We start from the raw sequence: 22749 nt of genomic DNA, 5'->3' as shown, positions 1-22749 counted from the left end.
TCTTCAATCGTTTCATTACAAACTGCTATATATACAAAAATAGTACCGTATGGATAATCCTTCCACCAAGCAAGTTCCCAGGAAAGATTGGATGGGTCACGCTAGTCCCGCTTAAAACCCAATCTCCTAGACAGAACTTCTCAGGCCATATCTATCCATCGTACTGTCTTTCCGTATATACAACCATTTGCTAGCTTTGTCTCGGCTTTCCTTTACAAGTGATCTGGAATATACTGGTTTAATACATGATTTCTCAACATCTGGCGAGACTACCAGTTCTTAGATTCATCAAGATTGGTCTTCGTCAATTTCACTCTACACCTCAAATTGTCCAGTTGATCGGGTGTCCAGGTGTCCCAATTTTGCCTTCCCTCAAGGCAATTAAAATTCTTTCCACTTAGCAGTTTAGCACATGTAATTGGGTAAACATGTGCACCTTCTTCTTCTTCTCTTCAACGACCACCATAATGACCTTTAGATGCCTCCTGATCGGGCAATCTCTCTTTAATAATTCACCACCACCACTTTCGGTCTCAAATCTCAATGATCGGACTGTACCATTGCATCCGGAACGATCAAATTAGCTGGAAACAAGTCTGAAATAGTCCAAATCGCATTTCAGACGGCTAAGATTTGATCAAAACAATTCTGGTCTGATCAACGGCTCAGATTCAATCTCAGATCCGGTTGCACGTAGGATCAGCTACACTGAATCAGCTCGGCTCACTCGGCTCGGCTCGGCTCGCAACTGATGATGTGGCAGGTGGGTCCCACTTTGCTGACGTGTCTGATGACTGGACGCTGACGTGTCTACTGACTGGTTGCTGACGTGGCACCCTGACTGGACGCTTGCGTGTCTGATGACTAGACGATGACGTGCCTGCTGACTGGCTACTGACGTGGCATGCCTGGACGCTGACGTGTCTGCTGACGGGGCGCTGGCATGCATGCTGACTGTGTGTACTGGCGTCATGATGACATCATCCTTACCCGGGTCTGGCACGTGGGTCGGGTCGTCTGGTATTCGGGTCGGGTCAGCTCATCCGGGTGAAGAAGACGCGTGTGACGCGTGGCGCGCGTCTGTGCGCGTGGGCAGTCTCCTCGCCGGCGCGTGACGGCGCGTGCGGAGGTTTCCGACGTCCGATTTCGACGCGGTTTTCAACAGTGGCTTCGTCTCTTCCTCCTCTACACAGTGGTATGGTCAAAACACAATTTTGACAACTTTCATTTTTGAGCAAAATCAAACACCCCTTTAAACCATGTGCTCTGATACCAATTGTTGGGGAATTCCGGCACCCCATGCGCGGACCGGTGGTGTACTGAGTTGCTCATAGAAGGGATAAGCACACTGAGACAATATTTTACGTGGTTCGGCAAATCGCCTACATCCACGGGAGAGAGTCCATATTATTTAGAGATAGAGAAAGGATACAATAAATACATGGAGGATGATTACTCAACTCCTAGCTCACTTTGGTGCTCTTACAGCTGCTGCAATGGCAGCAGCCATTGCAGCTCTCTCTTTCTCTCCATTCTCTTGCACACACTCACGTTCTCTCACTCTCTCTCATTTGTCTCTCAAATATAAGCCTCCTTTTATAGGCAAACATGGTGAGAAGGGGACAATAGGTCCCGAAATCATGCCACTAATTTGGCATTAGTGATGCTTAGTCTTCAGCTTGGGTGACAGACTCCGTAAAGTGGCCTTTTGTGATTCTAAGTATTAGTCTCCTTTCTTGAATTGATGCTTCTTCCGGAACTTTAAATGTATCTAAAAATTCAATTTGCTACATTACATGTACATACATTATACACAGTAGAAAGATAGATGGATGAAAAGGACAAACTGTGAAAAGTTACAAGCACTCACATAAACATAGGAGGAAGATGTGACTTCAAGAGTCAGTGGCTCAAGCTCTGGTGAGCTCCTCAACAAGTGAAACGTCCCTGGAAGCTCCCATTTTCTTAGCCAAGTTTCTAATGTCAAACATTTGCGAATTGAGATGGGAGGTTACATATTAATCGTCTCACCCACTGAAAACATCTTTGCTCATAGAACAGGAAAGAACAAAGTGAAGAAGAAATATGAAGACCAAACATTGATATAATACACATTTATGATTGGAAGTTGGAATGCAAACAATTGTCTTGAGTTTCTCTACAATGATTATGAATGTGTAGTCTCTGTAATTAACAACTTATCAGTAAGAGCAAATTAAAAGTAACATACCATTGAAAAGATTTATAGGCACATTTGGGATTGTGTCCACGATCTGTTCTGTTCCCAGATTTCAATAAAAAAAAATGTATTTGAAAATCCTGTGATCTCCACCACAGGTTTGGCCTCCAAAAACTTAAGGCCACGATATAGGAGCTCCAACACTTTCCCAAACACTACTGTATCAAAATATGTTTCAGAGATTAACACTCGAGTAAATTCATAGGGAAATTTAACTGACTTATTTTCTAAATGAAATTCAAGCAGCAACAGTTCTTAAAAAAGAAACACACACACACAAAATGCATACTAGGTATGTGAAGTGTGACTTTTCCACAAATTAATAAACTGAAAGAACTTTGACTTGACTCAGATCACCGGCACTTCTCAGCAGTTTGTTAAAAGCTTCATCATCTACAAGATTTTCTAGCTTAAGCTGAAAACCAAGCTCTATTCTCTCCAGGCAAGTGTAGGACCTATCTTCAATCATGTAGTCCTCAAAGTCCAATTCTCCCCAAAGAGACAATAAGTGTACATTTGGAGCGCAAATCTACAGATCCTAACTATTCCACCCATACTGTTTTAAATAACCTAAGCACAAACTCTTCACGTTCTTCCCATTCAGGTTCTCGGATTTCATATCATTACACTCCAAGATAACCAACTTCTGAAGCGAAGGACTGTCAGAAAAAATTATATTCAATTTCTCATCACCGAGATCATCACTCTCTCTCCGTGATAAGCTTAGGGCCAATTAACGGACCTTATATTATAAAAACAGAAACATGCCAGTTCCAGATGACAAAGGTCATCTTTATACATGGTAAAATGAAGCTCTTCAACCAGCCTTTTAACAGCGAAATGAATCCGTGTATAGATAGTTGACTCGAACTCATGTTTGTATACAAAGAGGGGGAAAACAGCTCAAGACAATTAGATACCAACTAGTTAGGGATATCACGCTACATTATGGGTAACATTCCAAACTAAGTTCTAATGTATATATATATATATAAAAGAAGCTATGAATCTGTGGACATGTGTTTCGATATTATAATATTTCAAAATTGAAATTTAAAAAAATGATGTTTGTACAAATTAAAAAATATAAAAAAATAAATCACATAAACAACTGTTAATGCTAATTAAATACTAAATAGAGAGTTTTTTTTGTGTAAAAAACAAAAAATAAATGTAAGTGTAAATATTTGAACTAATAATCTAGTCACTTTTTGATTTTTTTTTATTTAATTGTGTGCAAATAAAAATGAATATTTGTAAAAAACATAATGATTTGAATTCTCATGAAAAAGATATATATTTACTATTTAGTCAAAATTATCGTTTCATATTAATTTTTTTTATTTAAAAAACATATCTTTTCTAATAACAGTATAGTAATTTATTAGATAAAGAATAAAGGAAATTAAAATAAAAATTAGAAAAATTCTATTGATTTGAAATAAAGAGTAGAGAATGTATCTCTCTAATTTATTACACAAACATGTCATTTTTTTAAGAAGTATTGTTTTTCTAATTTTTTTTTTTAAACACAGGTTATTGTGAGCCAACTTTTAAATACCAGACTAAATTTTCATAGTGCAAAACCAGCCTTTACACAGCTCTTTCTCCATGACCCGTGGCTCCGAGAGGTTTTTCTAGTACTCGAGTTCTGAAGAAGCAAACCCCAATACCCTAGTTGATATACGGCTAGACGACCACCTTGGGGTAGTTTTTTAAAATCATAATCATATATATTTTTTTAAAAATTTACTTTGAAGATTTTAATAAAATATAAGAAACACATTAAATAAATAGCTAGTGATATCCTGAATGCTGTCAAATTTTCGCAGCATCTCATTACAGAAGTGAGTTTTTATAGTGTATAAATATAAATATACATTTTGGTGTGCATGGCTTTAGCGAGTAAAAACTAGATGAAACTTGGCTAGACAATATGAGAGAGGTCATAATTAGTTGTTCTGTGAGAGAGGTAAGGCAGAAATCCTATTCTGTCAGGTTTTAATTCGAGGTAAGGCAGAAACCATGTTTTTTTTTTTTACTACAATTGGGTATTGTTCTACATTCACAAAACATTGTGAATTTATTGTTTTTTTTTAATAATAATTCATTTTGATCCTTAAAATTTTATTTTGTATAATTTGATCTTAATTAAATGTTAATTTCTTATGATTTCTTAGTCAAGAGTAAAATTAAAACAATGAGAACTAAAATTAAAAATGACATCAAATATGGGTGGCGTACTAGAGACTTCAAGCAAAATACACTTAGGTCCTTAATCTTTAAAAATAATGTCATTCATACAATTCAGGTTTCTTGAAATTTTAAAAAATTAATTTTGATACACAAGTTTATTTGTGTTATTTTTAAGTCTAAGGTTAAAGATAGGAGAGAGATAAGTGTTGTCAAATTCTAATAATAAGAGAGAAAGTCAATGTTCACTCCATTTTCGACCACCAAAATGGGTTTTATTAGTGTCCCCGGGTTCCTAGATATGAGAGGGGCTTCATAATGGTTGTTTAGAGTCTTAATGTTGCATAAAAATTCAGATTTAAGCCGGAAAAACCAAAACTATCCCGATTTGATTTAAAATTTTTGGGTTTTTTTTTGTATTTAGAGTTGATGAAATGATTTTTGGGTGTTATAAAGGTGTTGGTGAAGTGCATGCTTTGAGGTTGCAATGACTTAAAATCGAGTCTTTTTATCAAAAGAGGTGTTGCCTCAATTTTCCAGCCACAACTATGGTGGTCAGAATCTGGGCTCATAGACGATACATCATTTATGTATTTTTGTTTCAAATAAAAAAATAGAATCAAACTCAAGCGCGCGAGGTTGGGCTTGAATGCCCACCCACACGGGACATGGGATGTTTTCTGGCCTTTTTTACGGAGTAAATATAAAATTTAAGGTAAATAATTATTGAACTAGGCTGATTCCATAGCACGAAATACATGTTTGATGAGTTAAGTCATGACATTTTTTTTTCTTCTAATCTTGCTTTTTTTAATTGACATCTTCTTTGAATGTCTTTTTTCTTAAATAATTTTTAAATTTATGATTGAATTAACAACCCTTATCTGTGATTTGTTTTCTTATTTAACCTTTTTTGGATGAAGATTTTTTTAATGGTGTTGCGTGTATTTAGTTTTTGGAAAGAATATTCTAATTAATCTATAATGCTTTTTAAATTTTTTTCATATAGATGAACTTTATATTTTAAAATAAAAAATATTTATTTCAGATAATATTTCTAATATGTGTAGCATTGAATAATATTTTTGTTTTTTTATTTTATTTAATAAGTTTAATGCGCGTGTATATTTTTATTATCGTTTAATTAAACAAATTCAACAAGCATAATCGAGTAAATAGCCCATCTTGTGAGATTAAATGTATTGATTTATTTTTGTTTCTTGATTTTTTTAATTTTAATTTTAGTTATTGTTAATGATTTTTTTCTCATTTATTAATACATTTCTCAATTTATTTGATTACATACATGCATCAACGTCTTAATTTATATATATTTTTAATGTATAAGAACACATAAAAAAATTAATATAAATAATATTTTTATAAAAAAATATCTAACCCATGATAAAAGCAGAGTCAAATAGCAAGCTTATAATCTAAAGAAGGATGGGCAACGCCAAAAAGTTAAGAAAATTCAGAGCCAATTTGTAACTTGGTTGAGAAAGACTAAATTGCATGCTATTTTATTAGAATAAATAACGAATCCAGACAGATTCCTCGCCAGCTAATTAAAAATGACTCCAAAAAATCAATGCAGATGCCTTTATAAATAGGAATTATTAATTAAAGAACTCTTAACTTGCTTGAAAATGAGTCCAAATTATTAAACTCTATGCTAATTAAGAAACGTTTATTATAATTAAAGACATTAAACAATTCACATTGACTCCTAAAAATCGATGCAGATCCATCATAGACAAGACTTATTAAATTAAGATTTCTTAAATTGCTTGCAAATGACTTCAAAGTCTACGCTATCCTTATAAGAGACTGGTAATTATTATATTTTTAGTATTTTATTATAAGTATTATTAGTTACATGACCCCGAGTGATACCGGGAATCAATTATTTTACATAAAAAATATTAAAAAAAAACTAAGATTTAAAATTATTAGATTTTTTTACAAAGCTATATTCCAGACATATAAAAAAATTATAATTATAATTATGAAAAATTATTAAAAGAAAAAAACACAAAGAAAAAAGCAACAAAAAAACCATAAAGGTATATAAAAACAGAAAAAAAATAAAAAAAATAAAAACGAAAATATATATATATTATAATATAATTATAATTATAATTATAATTATAATAATATATAAGTATAATTAAAAGGCGTGGGGAAGCTACAGTGCTTTCCCCACGCTATTATATATAAATATATGATTATCTCTCTATATTTGAAAATGGACAAGGATGAAGTGATAGATAAGGAAACCACTGGTATATTATTTGTGGTTGCCACGTGGCTGACCATGATTGGCCCGGGGACAATGATTATCGCATTTGTTACAGGCACATATGCAATTCTAGTACTTTCATTGGGGCTTGCCATCAGCACTTATCTCATTGGTCGAACTTCTTCTTCCTTGTGTACTTAGTGTTTAGGATCATTGACAGGGATTTACGAGATGAGATTTAGTAGTGAGAACATTTTAAATAATTGTTTTTGAAAACAATTATGACGTCATCTGGTCAGCAATCATGTGGTTGGTTGCCAATCAGTTATCAATTTTTTTATTGTAATTGATGCGTATCACAAGATTTTGGTCAGAAACTCTGACACTATTTTTTATTTATTTATTTTTATTTTTCTATTCATGACAAAAATTTAGTACAGCTAAATTTATTTTCCAAGTACAATTTGCTTTGATGGTTTGTTTCTTAATCAAGATTGTACTTGCAAAGTGTTTGTTTTTTTATTTAAAAAGTGTTATTAATTTTTTTATAATTTTAAATTATTTTAATATACTAATATTAAAATAAATTTTTAAAAATAAAAAAATTATTTTAATATATTTTAAAATAAAAAATATTTTTAAAAACAACTAAACAAAATATTCTGAAAAGTCGGGAAATGCCAAGTTTCATTCTCCTATGGCTGCTGCGCCAGCCAGCTAGCTTGTTCCATGAAGTGGCTGGAATAATCTCATGGCCTTTATTGGATAGCATGTCAGACTTGACCAACCAGATAAGAAAAAAAGAAAAAAGAAACCAACTAGCTGTGAATCTGTGGACTTGTGTTTTGATAGCATAAAATGTTTAAATTGAAAATTGAAAAGATACTGTTTGCATTTTTTTAAAACGAATTAAAAATATTTTAATTAGTAAATCACATAGAGAATGGTTAATCTAATTATAGGCTAAAACAGTTGGGTTTTTTTATATATAAAAAAAACAAAAAAATAAATGCAGGTGTCAATATTTAACCTAGTAACATGGTTTTTATTTATTTATTTAATTGTATAAAAATAAAAATAAATATTTGTAACAAAGATAGGTATTTAAAATCTCTGAAAAAAATGTATTTTTAGTTAAAATTCTCTTTTCATAAAAAAAAAAAAATTAGTGCTTCCCATCGTCTCATTGTCTGATTTAATGTTTTCAAATAAAAAATATTAAAAAAAAAAGCCAACATCTAAAACTCTCTTTAAATACCCTTTCATCCAGGGAGGCAACAAACCACAGAAATCAGCAGCTTGTGATCAGTTGAGGAGCGGAACCTTCATTTGTTTTCATTTCATTTAGTGAGTTTTTCTAAGCTACAAAATAGTATGGATCCTGTCTTGTTCAAAGCGGCGGAAGCAGGCAATATCGGTCCCTTTGAGAATTATCAAACCAGCCTCAATCAGTTATTGACTGCAGACGAGAACACCATTCTTCATGTCTACTTGAAAAACCAAAGCAGTGAACCGGAATCCACTGATTTTGTTGATAAATTTCTTGAAAGGTGTCCACCACTGTTATTCCAAGCCAATAAGAGAGGAGAAACCCCCCTTCATTTGGCAGCAAGAAATGGCCATTCCAATGTGGTAAAAGTCCTCATTGACCGTGCAAAAGCTCTACCTGCGGATCCGGAGAGCGGAGTAACTAAAGCTAAAATGATGTTGAGGATGACCAATGAAGAGCGAGATACAGCGTTGCACGAGGCAGCTCGAAATAGGCGGAGCCATGTGGTGGAAATATTGACTAAAGAGGACCCTGAGTTTTCATATCCCGCCAATGTTCATGGAGAAACTCCACTTTATATTGCTGCTTCCATTGGCTTTCTAATGTTTAGCGAAGAACACGGAAAGGTAGTCGATGGAATCTTAGGAAATTGCATTTCAGTGGACTATGGCGGCCCTGATGGTAGAACTGCTCTACACGCGGCAAGCATGGCGGGAAATTATGGTAGGATTTTGCGCTCAAGTCTGGAGAATTAATTAATTTATATATAATATTGTAAACTATAATTTAAAAGCCACGTATATTTGATTTTATATATCTCTGTGTTTGCTTCGTAATTAGCTCTTCTTTTTTCTTTTAATTTTAAGCCACTTGAATTCGTGAAATCACTGTTGTTCATGATGGAGAGCTTTTATTCCTTGTTTTGTTGGTTTCAGAGACAGCAAGAAAAATGTTAGAAAAAGAAAAAAAGTTGACGAAAACCACCGATGAGAACGGCTGGTCACCACTTCACTACGCTTCCTATTGTGACTGGTCTAATGCTCCTATAGTGGAAGTATTACTAGAATACGATGCGTCCGCGGCCTCCATTGCTGAAACAGAGAAGAAGAGAACAGCACTTCACATTGCTGCCATTCAAGGACATGTAGACGCAATGAAAGAGATTGTTTCTCGATGTCCAGCTTGTTGTGATCTAGTTGATAACAGAGGTTGGAATGCCCTTCACTATGCTGTGGCCAGTAAAGATAGAAAAGTATTCAAGGAATGTCTGGAGATTCCTGAACTTGCAAGACTTCAAACTGAGAAGGATGACAAAGGAAACACGCCCTTCCATCTAATTGCTGCTTTAGCGCACGAGCAGCCGGAATGGAGATATGTTTTATTTAACGATAGTAATGGTTATCGTAAATGGCAGATATATGGTCTTAATAAGCGAAAGCTAAGCGTCAACGACATTTATGAAGAAGATTTTGGAGAGATACAGGTAATCAATCCTCTATGAATTAATACCCTCCCCCCCCCCCCCCCCCCCTCCCCCCCAATGACCGATTTCCATCTCGTTCCTTTGCATCTCCGATTCTTTTAGCTCCGCATCTTAATCATATCCACCACATGGTTCCATATAAATTTTGTTCAGTTTCACTGTATTATTTCCTATCATGTTAAAAGTATTTTCTGTTTCTAGTTTTGTTATAAAAATGTATTTTATTCAAAAAAAATTAAATTAATATTTTTTTATATTTTTATAATTTTGATGAGCTGATATGAAAATAAAATTTTAAAAAGTATTTTAATATATTTTTAAAAAAACTTATAAAAACTATTTATATCATAATATCAAACATAAAAGTGAAGTCATCGGAATAACTTAATAATCTTCTTTTTATTTGAAATCAAGTCATTTTATTGATTTTGTTTAAGTTTTTCATATACAGATTATGCATATGAATAGCATGTAACTGCTTAAAAAAAAAACATATATTATTCAATAAAAAAACGAAAAGTAGTACAAAGGAATGAAAAAAAATACAATTAGTTAAAATTTTGAAAATCTGAAAATTAAAGTTGAAAAATCTAGTAGAAACTTGACATAATCTTACAAGCGATTAAGAAGAGTAACAATAAATAATAATATATTGGATTGATATATTAATAATTTTAGAATGAAATGATGTAAAATCAATGGTATATAAAATATTTAAGTCCACATCTTAGTTTTCTTTTTGGGGATAATTGGGCTACTATAAAGCATGCGGTTTAATTTCAACCAAATTAGTTTTTTTTACCTGCTAATATATACAGTAACAGGAAGGATTTGATTACAAACAAACTAGTTGTGGAAACAAAAATAAAGGCCAGAAAGGTGATATATGATATATTACCCTAAATATTTTGCAGAAAGAGATCCTAGAATCCCTTAACGATGGTGGCAGTGGACCGCTTGGCCGCCGGCGTAAGGTTTTGAGAAGAGGGAGAAATAAAGAGGGAGAGGATGCTTTGAGTAAAGCAAGAGAGTCTCATCTAGTAGTTGCGGCGCTGATAGCAACGGTAACATTTGCAGCAGCATTCACCCTACCTGGCGGTTACAAGAGCGACCGAGGCACTGCGATTCTAGCTAAAAAAGCTGCTTTTATAGTATTTGTCGTCTCAGATGCAATGTCAATGGTGCTCTCTATTTCTGCTGTCTTTATCCACTTTTTGATTTCGCTGATTCATGGTTTTGAATTGGAAAAGAATAAAGATATAAGTGAGGAAGCCGCTATAAAACTATTTGGGGTTGCCACGTTGTTTACCATGATTGGCATGGGTATAATGATTATCGCATTCATCACGGGCACATACGCCGTTCTAGAACCTTCCTTGGGGCTTGCCATCAGCACTTGTCTCATTGGCTTAAGCTTCTTCTTCATTGTGTATTTAGTGTTTAGGATCATTTTCAAGGATGTAGAAGATTAGGTTTACTAGTGAAACAATCAATTATAAATTTTTTATCAAATAAAACTTGATCTGATGTATTATTATAAGTTCTTATTGTCATATGTTCAGAAATCATGTGATTGGTTGCAAAAATCAGTTGTCAAATTTTTTTATTTATTTTGTAATTGATGCTCATTACAAGTCAAATGGTCACAAACTTTATACTATTTTTTATTTATTTATTTATTTTCTCTTTCCTATTCTTGACCAAAATTTAGTGACATAAATATTAGTTGGGACAGCTAAATTTATTTTCCAAGTATAATGGTTTGTTGATTAATCAAGATTGCACTTGCAAAGTGTTTGTTTTTGTTTTAAAAAAACATTATTATTTTTTTTTGTTTTTTTATTTTAAATTAATTTTTTATGATTATATATTATTTTAATGTGTTAATTTTAAAAATAGATTTTAAAAAATAAAAATAAATTATTCTAATATATTTTTAAATAAATAATAATTTAAAATGCAATTATTATCATATTACAAAGAATCTCGCTTTCACCGTAAGAAAACTACTCTAAAAAGTAAAAAGTTGGGATATGCCAAAAAAGTTTCATTCTTCCATGGCTGCTGTGCCAGCTAGCTAGCTTAATCATAATATCCATCTAGTTCCTTTGTATCTCCGATTCTTTTAGCTCGGCATCTTAATCATATCCATTAAATAATTTTTGTTCAGTTTCTCACTGTATTATTTTCTATTTTCTATTATTTTCTAATGTAAAGCATGCGGTTCAATATATACAGTACTAACAAAAAGGATTTGATGGCAAAGAAACTAGTTGTGGAAACAAAAACAAAGGCCTGGAAATTGATATATGATATTTGTTAAATAGCTAAAAATAATATATGATATTTTACCCTAAATATTTGGTAGAAAGAGATCCTAGAATCCCTTGAAAATGTTGGCAGTAGACCGCTTGGCCGCCGGCGCAAGGTTTTGGGAAGAGAGAATGAGGAGAGAAACAAAGGGGAAGAGGCTGCTATCAGTAAAGCAAGAGAGAATGTGTTTGGCAATACGGTTGTGAGTGCTTTTTAAATAATTTTTCTGTCAAAATGCATGTCAATGATATTTTTTTATTTTTAAAAAATTATTTTTGACATCAGCACATCAAAACAATCCAAAACATATAAATTATATTAAATTTTAGTAAAAAAAAAATTTCAAATTTTTTAAAAACACAGACCCAGCTGCGTTCCAAACATATCCAGAGAGTCTCGTCTAGTTATTGCGGCGCATTCATCACGGGCTCATACACGGTTCTAGAATTTTTCTTGGGGCTTGCCATCAACACTTGTCTCATTGGTCTGAACTTCTTCTTCCTTGTATCTTTAGTGTTTATGTTCATTGGCCAGAATCTAAAAGATAAGATTTATTAGTGAAACTATCAGTTTTAAATTTTCTATCAAATAAAATTCAGATGTATTTTTAAAAAAAATTCTTATTATTTTTGAAAAAATATTATGACGTCATATAGTCAGAAATCATGTGGTTGGTCGCCAAATCAGTGGTCAATTTTTTTTAGTGTAATTGATGTGCATCACAAGATTTGTGCCCAAAAACTCTAACACTATTTTTTATTTATTTATTTTCATTTTCCTATCCGTGACTAAAATTCAGTGACACAAGTACTAGTTGGGACAGCTAAATTTATTTTTCAAGTATGATTTGCTTTGATGGTTTGTTTATTAATCAAGGTTGTACTTGTAAAGTATTTGTTATTGTATTTAAATAGTGTTATTAATTTTTTTAATTTTAAATTGTTTTAATATACTGATATTAAAAATAAATTTTTAAAAATAAAAAATAATATATTTTTAAATAAAAAATATTTAAAAAACAAAACAAATTACTCTGAAAAGTGAAATATGCCCGGTTTCATTCTTCTTTGGCGCCTGTGCCAGCTAGCTAGCTTGTTCCATGAAGTGCATGTATATGGTTGGAATATTCTCATCGACCTGACAAACGAGACATTAAATACATACCGACTAGTTAGGGGTAACATTCCAAAACTAAGTTGTAGTGTAGAAAAAAATAAAAAAGAAGCTATGAATCTGTAGAGTTGTGTTTTGACTTTTGATAGCATAAATTTTTTAAATTGAAATGATAATGTTAGTATTAAAAAAACAAATTAAAGAATTAATAAATCGAATGGTTAATCTAATTAAAGGCTAAAACAGTTGGGTTTTTTTTGTAAAAAATAAAAAAAATAAATGCAAGTGTAAATATTTAATCTAATAACATCTTTGCTTTTTGTTTTTTTTATTTAATTGTATGAAAATAAAAATTAATATTCATTGATAAAAATAGTTATTTTTAGTTAAAATTCTCTTTTCATATTAATTTTTTTAATTTGAAAAACATATCTTTTCTATTAGCAATAAAGTTTATTGGATAAAAAAATAAAGAAAACTAAAATAGAAATTAGAAAAATTGTATTGATTTGAAATAAAAAGTGAACAATGTATCTAATCAAAACTCTTTTTTTTTATTAATGTGTTTCTGTTTTTTTGTTACAAAAACATGCATGTTAGGGTTTTCTTCATGAAAGATGGATATTGTACAAAATCTCTTCCCTAGATGGAATCCATCACCTATGTATGCATGGTGATGAATGATGTGGCTAAAAGCTTAGTAAATGTTAAGAAATCATAAATAGATCCCTTGATGCTTTTCTTTAATGTCCTAGTAGAAGATTAGTGATATTGTGGAGATTTTGCTTTCCAGAAATAAGAGTATTTTTATCTAGTTACACTTGCTTCCTTCACCCAAATATAATTTTTTATTACATGATTTTTATTGACAAAATTTTTGTCATGAAAAGTATAGAAGCATTCCCATAATGAATATTTATAGAATATTCCACTTATTAGAGTCTTAGTGGCGATAAGTTCACATAGATTCTTCATGTTTACAATTTATTTGTTGAATCTTTAAATATATGCTTTGTGCTTTATTCTCTTGTTGAATAATGATAAAGAGCTTAATCGTGCTATTTTTACCTGGTATGCTAGTGCTAAAATAAAAGGTTAGCTTAATATATAATTTATAAAGATAAAATATGAAGCCAAGATCAATACTGTGATACCATATCCGAGCAGACCAATAAAATATCTTGCAAGTTGAGCATATAGATTTTTTTTTCTCAAAAAGCATGCGAGCAAGAGTCAAAAAAGGATTGATGGAGATAGTTATGTATATGGCTAAGATCTGTTATAGAGTGCTCTTCATAACAAGAGTAGTTTTATCAAAGAGTTGAAGTATTGTGCATTCTTTACATGTTATTTTTCATATTTCTTCATAAAACTAGAATTGGCTTTATCTTTTGCTGCATCTAATGGATCAATATGTGTATTTCTTATTGATGAAATGGAAGAGTGAGAAGCTATTATTGTATAGCTAAAACAATATTGTTGAGCACCTATACTTGATGGATGAGTTTCTGAAGACCCGAAGTTCTTATGGTAAGAGATCAATTACTCGTTCTTGTCCTAAAGTTTTGTCAACCATGAAAAGTTTTATAATGTTCTTATGAACACATTATCTAATTGATTTCTTATGTTTGCATTACAATGGTTCTCAAAGTTGAACTGGGAATATGTATCCACCATATATTTGCTTCAACCAAGCCTAAGGTTCATAGTCTTACGAGTTATAAACCTTTACCACGCCAATTGTGATGAACAAATAATTACAAAACATGGCTCAAAGAAAAGGTAAGACATAAAGGAAGAGTAGGTTACCCTTCAAACCAATGGTTTTTATCACTATTTTTGTATATTGCATATGCTCTTGAACATACTTGAAAAGATCCTAAAAAATCCAAGCATTTTAGGGGAAATGTTTATGTCTTGAATAATTGGTTAATCTCTTGGTTCTAAAAATCTACTTCATTCTCCCTTTGAGATGGAAGAGGGCTGATACTTGATACTTGTAAAAAGGTCTCCTTTGGTGATTTTTTAGGACTCTTTGAGAATTAAGTCAGTGATTTTGAAGAGAAATTATAATAATATTATAGAGAAATACTCTAAAAATAAATATATACAGTAGAGAATGGAGATTCTAAACCATTTGTTTAAAGAATTTCTAGTTCATGTATAGTTCGTGAGTCTTTTACTGATAAGGAGGGATAAAAATATAATATTACCTTGATAATATTAATGAGAGAGAGAGAGAGAGAGAGAGAGAGAGATCAAACTTAAGAATGAGGGATTCAAGATCATCCCCAGAGACATCATAATGTCTAAGAGCCTATCTGGAGAGTTATATTAGTTCTCCGGGTTCCAGTTAGCCTTGGTGACATATACTTGACCATAGAACGGGGTCTTGTTGCTTTGTTAAGGTGGACCATTTCAAGCTATCATGGAGGGTGGAGTCATCGCACTAGAGAGAACCCTTTCCAATGAGATTTTGCAATCGCACTAGGGAGAACCCTTTCTAAGAAAATTGTGCAATCACGCTAAGGAGAACCTCTTCCAATGAGATTGTGCTTTACCACAAACGATGTCAATAATGAGGTCCTAAAAAATCTAAGCAATTTAAGGGCAAGACTTATGTCTTGAATAATTGATTAATTTCTTGATTCTGAAAATCTGATCCATTCTCTCTTTGAGGTGGATGGAGGCTAGTACCTGATACCTGTAAAAAGGTTTCCTTTGATGATTTTTGGAGACTCTTTGATGATTAAGTGAATGACTTTGGAGAGAAAATATATTAATATTACAGAGAAATACTTTAAAAATAAATATACATTAGAGAATGGAGATTCCAAACCCTTTGTATAAAGGATTTCTGGTGTTATTACCTATTTTTGGGTTCCCACAAAAAAATAAGAAAATACAAAAAAAATATAAAAAAATATTTAGAAGAAATCCAAAAAATAATAGGAGCGAGAAAAGGATGCTGGAATGCCGAAAAAATACCAAAATTGGTTGAGGAGATTAAAAAATGTATAAGGTTGAAATTTGACAGTGAGAGTCTTGTTCATAAGGAAAATTCAATTTTGAGGAAGAAAAGTTCAAAATCAGATGTTTATGGACTCAATTAAATTTATGGAGGGTTTGATTGCAATAAAATTGATTTTTTAAGTCAATTTAGGCTTTTATTGGAAGAAATTAAAGTTTTGGGATCCAATTATAATTTTAAAGAGTTGATTTGGTCAAATCAGGGTCTTAATTGCATAATTATTGAAGTTTGATGGCCAATTAGGGACTTAATTGAAACATTCCGAAACCAAGGACCAAACCAGAACAACGCTAAGATCAAGGGATCCAATTACAATTCATCCAGGGCTTGATTACAAAATTGCATTAACATCCAAGGACCAAATCGGAAATATCATTTAAAGTTGCAAAACGGTGCCGTTTTATTCAACAATGTTTACTGTCTTCTTTACGTTACATGAGTTGGCCAAGAAAAGTTTGCAGCGGCGAAGGCGTGATTTGCTTCAATCAAGAGGGGCATGTTTTTCACGGCTACCATGACGCACGCTGGCCGTTACTCCATCCCTGCAACAACAAAGGGAAAATGCTTTCATCCTCTGGCTATAAAAGCCAGAGGATGTACTGCACTGGGGGGGGTGGGGGGAAGAACTGGAGAGGAACAAAAAAAAAGCACACATAAAGGTGACGGTTAGAAAAGCAGAGAGAAAGAGGAGGAAACAAGGAGCCAGTAGACGGGACGGCATCACAATCAACTTTCCCTTTTCCAGAACCAGGAACCAGACCGAGCAAGAAGAACCCGGCGTGGGAACGTCCAACAAGCAGAGAATTAAAATAGCATCACCTTTCTACAACACCATCCTCTAGAACCAGAAGCAGCAGAACAAGGAATCAGTAACAAGAAAGGGGACGCAGAGAAGGTCAGAGAAATAAGAAACCAGCAGACGAAACTCGGTATCACCATCGGCTTCTCCTTCTCCAGCACCAGGTACGCTCATTTCCTTTCTTTCTTTGCAAATGAGTTTTGTTACTGTACCTTCGCACTGTTCATGCACGCGTCTGGGTCTAGCCCAGCTACATGGGCCGAGCTGGACCCAGCCCAAAAAAAAATAAAAAAAATTAAATCAAAAAATTTCAAAAATCTTTTCAAAAAAATTTGTGATTTTCCCATATATATTTTTTTTTATCAATTTTTCACAATATTGGTTTGTATTTTTATATTGTAGAGATACAAATCCAGTATTAAAATATATGGTTTTCGTCACAACAAAATTAAAAAAATAAAATGTTTTGTTTTCATGCATATGTCCAAGTCTCTCAAAAAAAAATCATATTGTATTTTCATACAACAAAGAAAATTTCAAAAAATATATATTAGCATGCATTTTGGCTTTAATAACCAGTTTATTAAAGTCACGAGAACTAGGCCAATATTTCAAAAATTCCAAAAAACTTATTTTGTTTTCTTTTAATATCTAAGGTTACGACCTTATACATAAGACGTATTCCAGATATTAATTTCTTTTGTTGACGTTAGAACAGTTAGGTTCTACCCGATAAGATAAAGATCTCCTTATCGATGAGGACTTTTCTTAAACAATAGATGGACCAACAATTAGAAAATACGACAAGACATTAGGTTTTATCAGAATGCAGCCTACCTTAGATAGGGCGTATTTGGGGTTCTAATACCTTCTCTTTGCGCAACCAGTCCCTGTATCCGATCTCTAAGACCAGTTAGGGTTCCTAGTGACCAAAATACTAGGTGGCGACTCTCATTCTATTTTTTCACTAATAAAAGATAAGAATTTCTTGTCTCCCCATATTTGCCACATTAGATACCAATTCGAGGATGGATGTTTTCGCTGCGACGCTGCACACGTGTGACATCTGGTTTATTTATAGCCCATAAGTCTATTTTTCCACTAATATTCTAGAATTATACTTATTGAGTTCACATTGATCCTCTCATTATCTTTATTTCAAACACAGTATTGGAGGGTTTCTTGGAATCTATCGAGAGATTTATTGTGAAACCCTAGAAATTTATAATTTAAATATGCAGATGCGTAAACCCTCATTTAAACGTAAGACTGAAAGTGGTAATATTTCAATGAGTGATGGAAATCAAGATTAGAAATAATAGATAAATAATGATATATAATGGAAAAGATGACCTCCATAAAATGAATTTTGATTTAGAATTCATAAGGACAGAGAAACTGGTAACGTGTTTTGATGGATAAAATAATGAGAAAAATGACAAAATATTTCTAGGAAATAAGTGAGGTAATAAAGAATACATTATAATAAAGGTTAATGCAATGAAAAGGGTAGGACTGAAGGTGCAAACACCGATTAAAATTAGTGATGTTATTTTAAAACGGTAATAAGCCCGATAAATAAATAAAGGTGGAAATTCTAAAATGAATATGTTCCAAATAATAAAATGACCTTAAAGGGTTAGAAGGACAATTAATATGATTTTATGTGAAGATTGAACAAGAAAAATCTAGATTGTTTATGAAAAGTCATGAAATGACCAATTTTACATTAGAAAGCAAAGCTCTCAATCCAATCGTCGGATCGGGATGCAATTTTGCATGAAGTCTATTAATATATTTTCCTACCTTGGTTAAAGATCACATCCTAATCGGAGTTCAGTAAAGACTAGCGATTCAAGCAGAAATAAACCGGATAGTTTACATGAAAAATAAAATAAAATACAAAGGCATAAATGAGGGACATAATTGTAAGTAGAGGAAAATGTACATTTAAAACAGCCAAAGGCCACCAGTTCAAGGAAAAGGAAAAAAAAAGAGAGAAAAGAGGGAGAGACAATGGAGAATTCGGCTAGAGAGAGGGGTGCAGAATTTGGAAGAAACAATAATACTCTGGTGGCCATATCTCTATAATTCATCGTTGGATCATGTTGAGTTTTTGATATATTGTTCTTCTCACACTGCTCTACTAACTGACAGGAAGGATTTGAAGGAACACAATCCGTTTGACAGAAATCATCATCTGAACTTTTCTGAAAACAATTCTGCAGAGCACTTTTGGTCGTCGGAAAATTTCTCTCTCTTCCACCGTTGGATCATGCTAATTCTTGGATATGTGGTGCGACTAGATGTTACCTTCATTATGGACGGTGGAGATCGGAAAACATTTCTCCGGCCAGGTTTCATGCATGTTGAACAGTAGCTCGCCCATTTTCAGGTAAGCTCGGTTTTCTTCAGATCTAGGGAGATTTAACCGTTGGATCATTATGATTTTGAGATATATTATGCACAACTCTATGGTATGTAGTCTGACCGTTGGGTTTGAAACAATATCAGAGGTTGATGACTTATTGCCTTTTGAATCTATTGCTAGTTTTGGCAAAATGTAGTAAGCTTAATTAAATACATATTTTGATGAAATTAGAATTGTGTGGGTGTAGGTTTTATGGAAGATGTAATGGTAAAATATGTTCTTGTTATTAGTATTATTATAGATTAATTGTGTATTCTTTATATGAGGGGAAGAATGATTATTGTGTAAGAATAGTAAGGAAAATTGCTATATGAACATGTTAATTGAATAGAACATGTTGATTGAATAGAAAGCTAACTTGTTGATTGTGTGGATATAAATGGGGTGGAACCATGAAGAAATTGAAATGAAAGAAATTTGAAAAAAATAAAATATATTTAAAGCTAGCCATAAGTGTTTTTAGCAAATGGTTAGTTAATGAAGGTTGTCATGGATCACAATTAGTAGGGTGAAATTATTGCTGTGATAATGATCTGAGAATATTAATTGTTAAGGTTTGCCGTATATGTTTAATCGCACGAGGAGAAAGCGAAAGAAAATGAATAGTTCATCATTTTGTTGTATTAATAATAATAATAGGAGAAATCTCAAAAGGAATGAGTTTCCTTATTTTGGTCTAATCTTGCTATATTGTAGAGGTAGGGAAATTGTTTGAATGTTTTGCTTTAGGATTGGTTTGAATTTGTGATTTAATGATGTCAAATGACCTTAGATGATGTTGGTTGTATTGTTGATAAAAATTGAATCCCTGGTGGTACAGGGAAAGCTGTGGGGACTGGACAATTGCATGGAGTGGCAACATGTGCACCTATTCTAGGTAGGTGACTTGCACCTTCTCTTTTTTATATACATTGAATAATAAAATACTTTATCATGAATGTTACCATATTGCGTTAGAATAGATATTAGATCGTCGAACGCTTAAATGAAATGGTTAATTAGCTTCGGCTAATGGCATCCGAATGGATGGCCTGGATGAATGACTGATTAGCTTCGGCTAATGGCATCTGAATGGATGGTCGGGACAAATAAATGATTAGCTTCGGCTAATGGCATCCGAATGGATGACCGGGACGAACGATTGATTAGCTTTGGCTAATGGCATCCGAAGTGGATGACCGGGGTGAGTGAACTGTTAACCTCATCAAATGATGCCTTAAGAGGATAACCGGGTTTAAGATTATGGTTGATTGCAAGAATTGGTGCATCTATATGTACTACAAGTTGTTTATACCAAGTACATGAAGAAATTATAAATGTTAATGCTTCATTTAACTGCCAGACCATTTAGTTATCATTATTATTATTATTATTAAGTAATTGCATTCTCTTAAATGTTTTGTACTACAACAGGAACGTCACACCAACGAGATGTCTAGGAAACCCGATACATGAGAACCTACTTTTGCAAGGAATCATGTAGATGCATTCTAAATCACAATGTATTACCGGATTGATTGGCTAATAAAAGAGGTTAGCCGGATGCTAGGTAATTCGTATGGAATTACCGGATTGATTGTGGCAACCAAGATGGGTTAGCCGGATTTCTTGGGTAATTAAGAGAATTACCAAGTTTATTGGTTAACAAGCAAGTTAACCGAATATGGGGTAATTCGTATGGAATTACCAGATTGATTGGCTAACAAAAGAGGTTAGCCGGATGCTAGGTAATTCGTATGGAATTACCAGATTGATTTTGACAACTAGGATGGGTTAGCCAGATTTCTTGGAAAATTAAGAGAATTACCGGGTTTATTGGTTAACGAGAAAGTTAACCGAATATGGGGTAATTCGTATAGAATTACCGGATTGATTGGCTAACAAAAGAGGTTAGCTGGAGGCTGGGTAATTCGTATGGAATTACTAGATTTATTGGTAACCGAGGAAGGTTAACCAAATGTGTGGGTAATTATATGAAATTACCAGAATTATTGGCAATCGGGATGAGTAGCCGGATAGTTAAGTTTTGAAGAGATTATGTGAATTAATTTATTGAAGTTAGAAGTAGTAAATTCTATATGTTATGAGTAAAATAATTAAAATATGACTAAGATATTGAGTAAATTAATTAATTTGGTTATTGGGTAGACACAATGACTTGGAGATTGGAGGGGAATTGATAGATAATTGGTTACCATAGTGTTGGTAGCTAAGGATACATTACAATGATACTTAACGCCATAATAACGGTGGCTAAGGGCATAAATTGATACTTAGCACTGTGATGATGATGACCAAAGTTATGTGAAGGATGCTTAGTGACCGTAGTGTCGATAACTAAGATTGTGTGCGAATGATACTTGGCAACCATGGTTACAATGCATATGATGTTAATAAGAAAAATGAAAGGGGTTCGGCACGAATGGAAGAATCAAATGGCATTGATTAACTATTCCAGGTCGAGAATAGTTAATGATATCAATAGGTCACATTGGTATCGACAACCATTTCTGGTATGATTAGCTACTCTAGGTAAGGAGGCTAATGATGTCAAGGGTTCTTGACATCGATAATTTTGATGGTAAACCAGATATGAATAAGATTTGATTAACTATTCTAAGGAAGAAATAGTTAATGATACTGATCGGTTGTATTGATATTGACATGTGAATATAATTGATTAGTCTAGCCCAATATTAGAAGATTAATGATACTAATGAGATTTATTAGTTTCAGCGATTACCTTTTAGCAACAGATTCAGAAAGCGAATATATGGATTAGTCATTCCAAAAGAATGAGATAAGCTAATGATACCAAGAGAGGAATATCTTGGTATTAAGTGAGAATTGATTTATAAGGAGATGGTGTTCACAAACCGTTGAGTTGTGTTGAGATTTCCAAAATGGAATTATTCTTGGCAAATGAGATAGGATATTAGATGGATATTGGTAATAGATGGAAAATATATGTTGTAAAAGAGGTTTATGCCTAATTTTATATATCAAAAGAAATTCCGTAGAGATTATTGTCTGCCATTGTTATTGCTTGTTACTGTCTTTTATAATTATGTGTACATGTTAATTTCTATTTTCAGGTCCATCAGGGTCGTGTCAAGAGTGATACTAGTTTAGTTTGTCTTTTGCTTTTGACCATGTAAATTATTTGTAAATTAAAAGACTTATCTCCTAAAACTTGAGATGTAATATCAATCTGTAAATTTGAATGTATGCCTTTAATCTAATGGTTGAAACTCTAAGTACCTATTTAACCATGCATGTTTATAGTTGAAATTGAATCTTTCATTTGAACTACATTATATGATGTTATTGAATAAGATGTGTTGTGTTGATGATAATAAGTTGGGTTGAGACCCAGGACGACTGAGTCGTAATTGAGTTATGAGGATATGTGAGATATTAGAAGTGTAAACAGGGTATATGTCAATAACTTGGGATCTCCCAGTATAGGGGAGACTTTGCTGAAATTTTGGTCGAAATTTTGGTGGAACCTATATATATATATATATATATATATATATATATATATATATATATATATATATATATATATATATACTTGAAAATTTTCAATGTATCGCGAAAAAAAATATAGAAAATCGAGGATGTTACATTTA

At 32.7% G+C, this 22749-nt stretch overlaps 1 protein-coding gene and 1 long non-coding RNA gene across 2 annotated transcripts; both read left to right on the top strand.

Annotated features, from left to right (window-relative positions):
* Positions 1–7861: 7861 nt before the first annotated feature.
* On the top strand, positions 7862–10995 carry LOC133668747 (ankyrin repeat-containing protein At5g02620-like). The gene is made up of 3 exons (XM_062088730.1): positions 7862–8667; positions 8880–9427; positions 10342–10995. The coding sequence occupies exons 1-3, from the start codon at positions 8049–8051 to the stop codon at positions 10897–10899; spliced, it is 1725 nt and encodes a 574-aa protein (XP_061944714.1). The 5' UTR covers positions 7862–8048; the 3' UTR covers positions 10900–10995.
* A 7685-nt stretch (positions 10996–18680) lies between these two features.
* Positions 18681–22370, top strand: LOC133668748 (uncharacterized). Its single transcript, XR_009833791.1, has 3 exons — positions 18681–19078; positions 19935–19991; positions 22210–22370. It is a non-coding gene; the product is annotated as an uncharacterized LOC133668748 (long non-coding RNA).
* The last annotated feature ends 379 nt before the right edge of the window (positions 22371–22749 follow it).

The sequence above is a fragment of the Populus nigra genome, chromosome 11 (genome assembly GCF_951802175.1).
Source record: "Populus nigra chromosome 11, ddPopNigr1.1, whole genome shotgun sequence".
In the NCBI taxonomy this organism is placed as follows: Eukaryota; Viridiplantae; Streptophyta; class Magnoliopsida; order Malpighiales; family Salicaceae; genus Populus; species Populus nigra.
The sequence above is the reverse complement of the archived record's forward strand: the minus strand, read 5'-3'. Positions and strand labels throughout refer to the sequence as shown.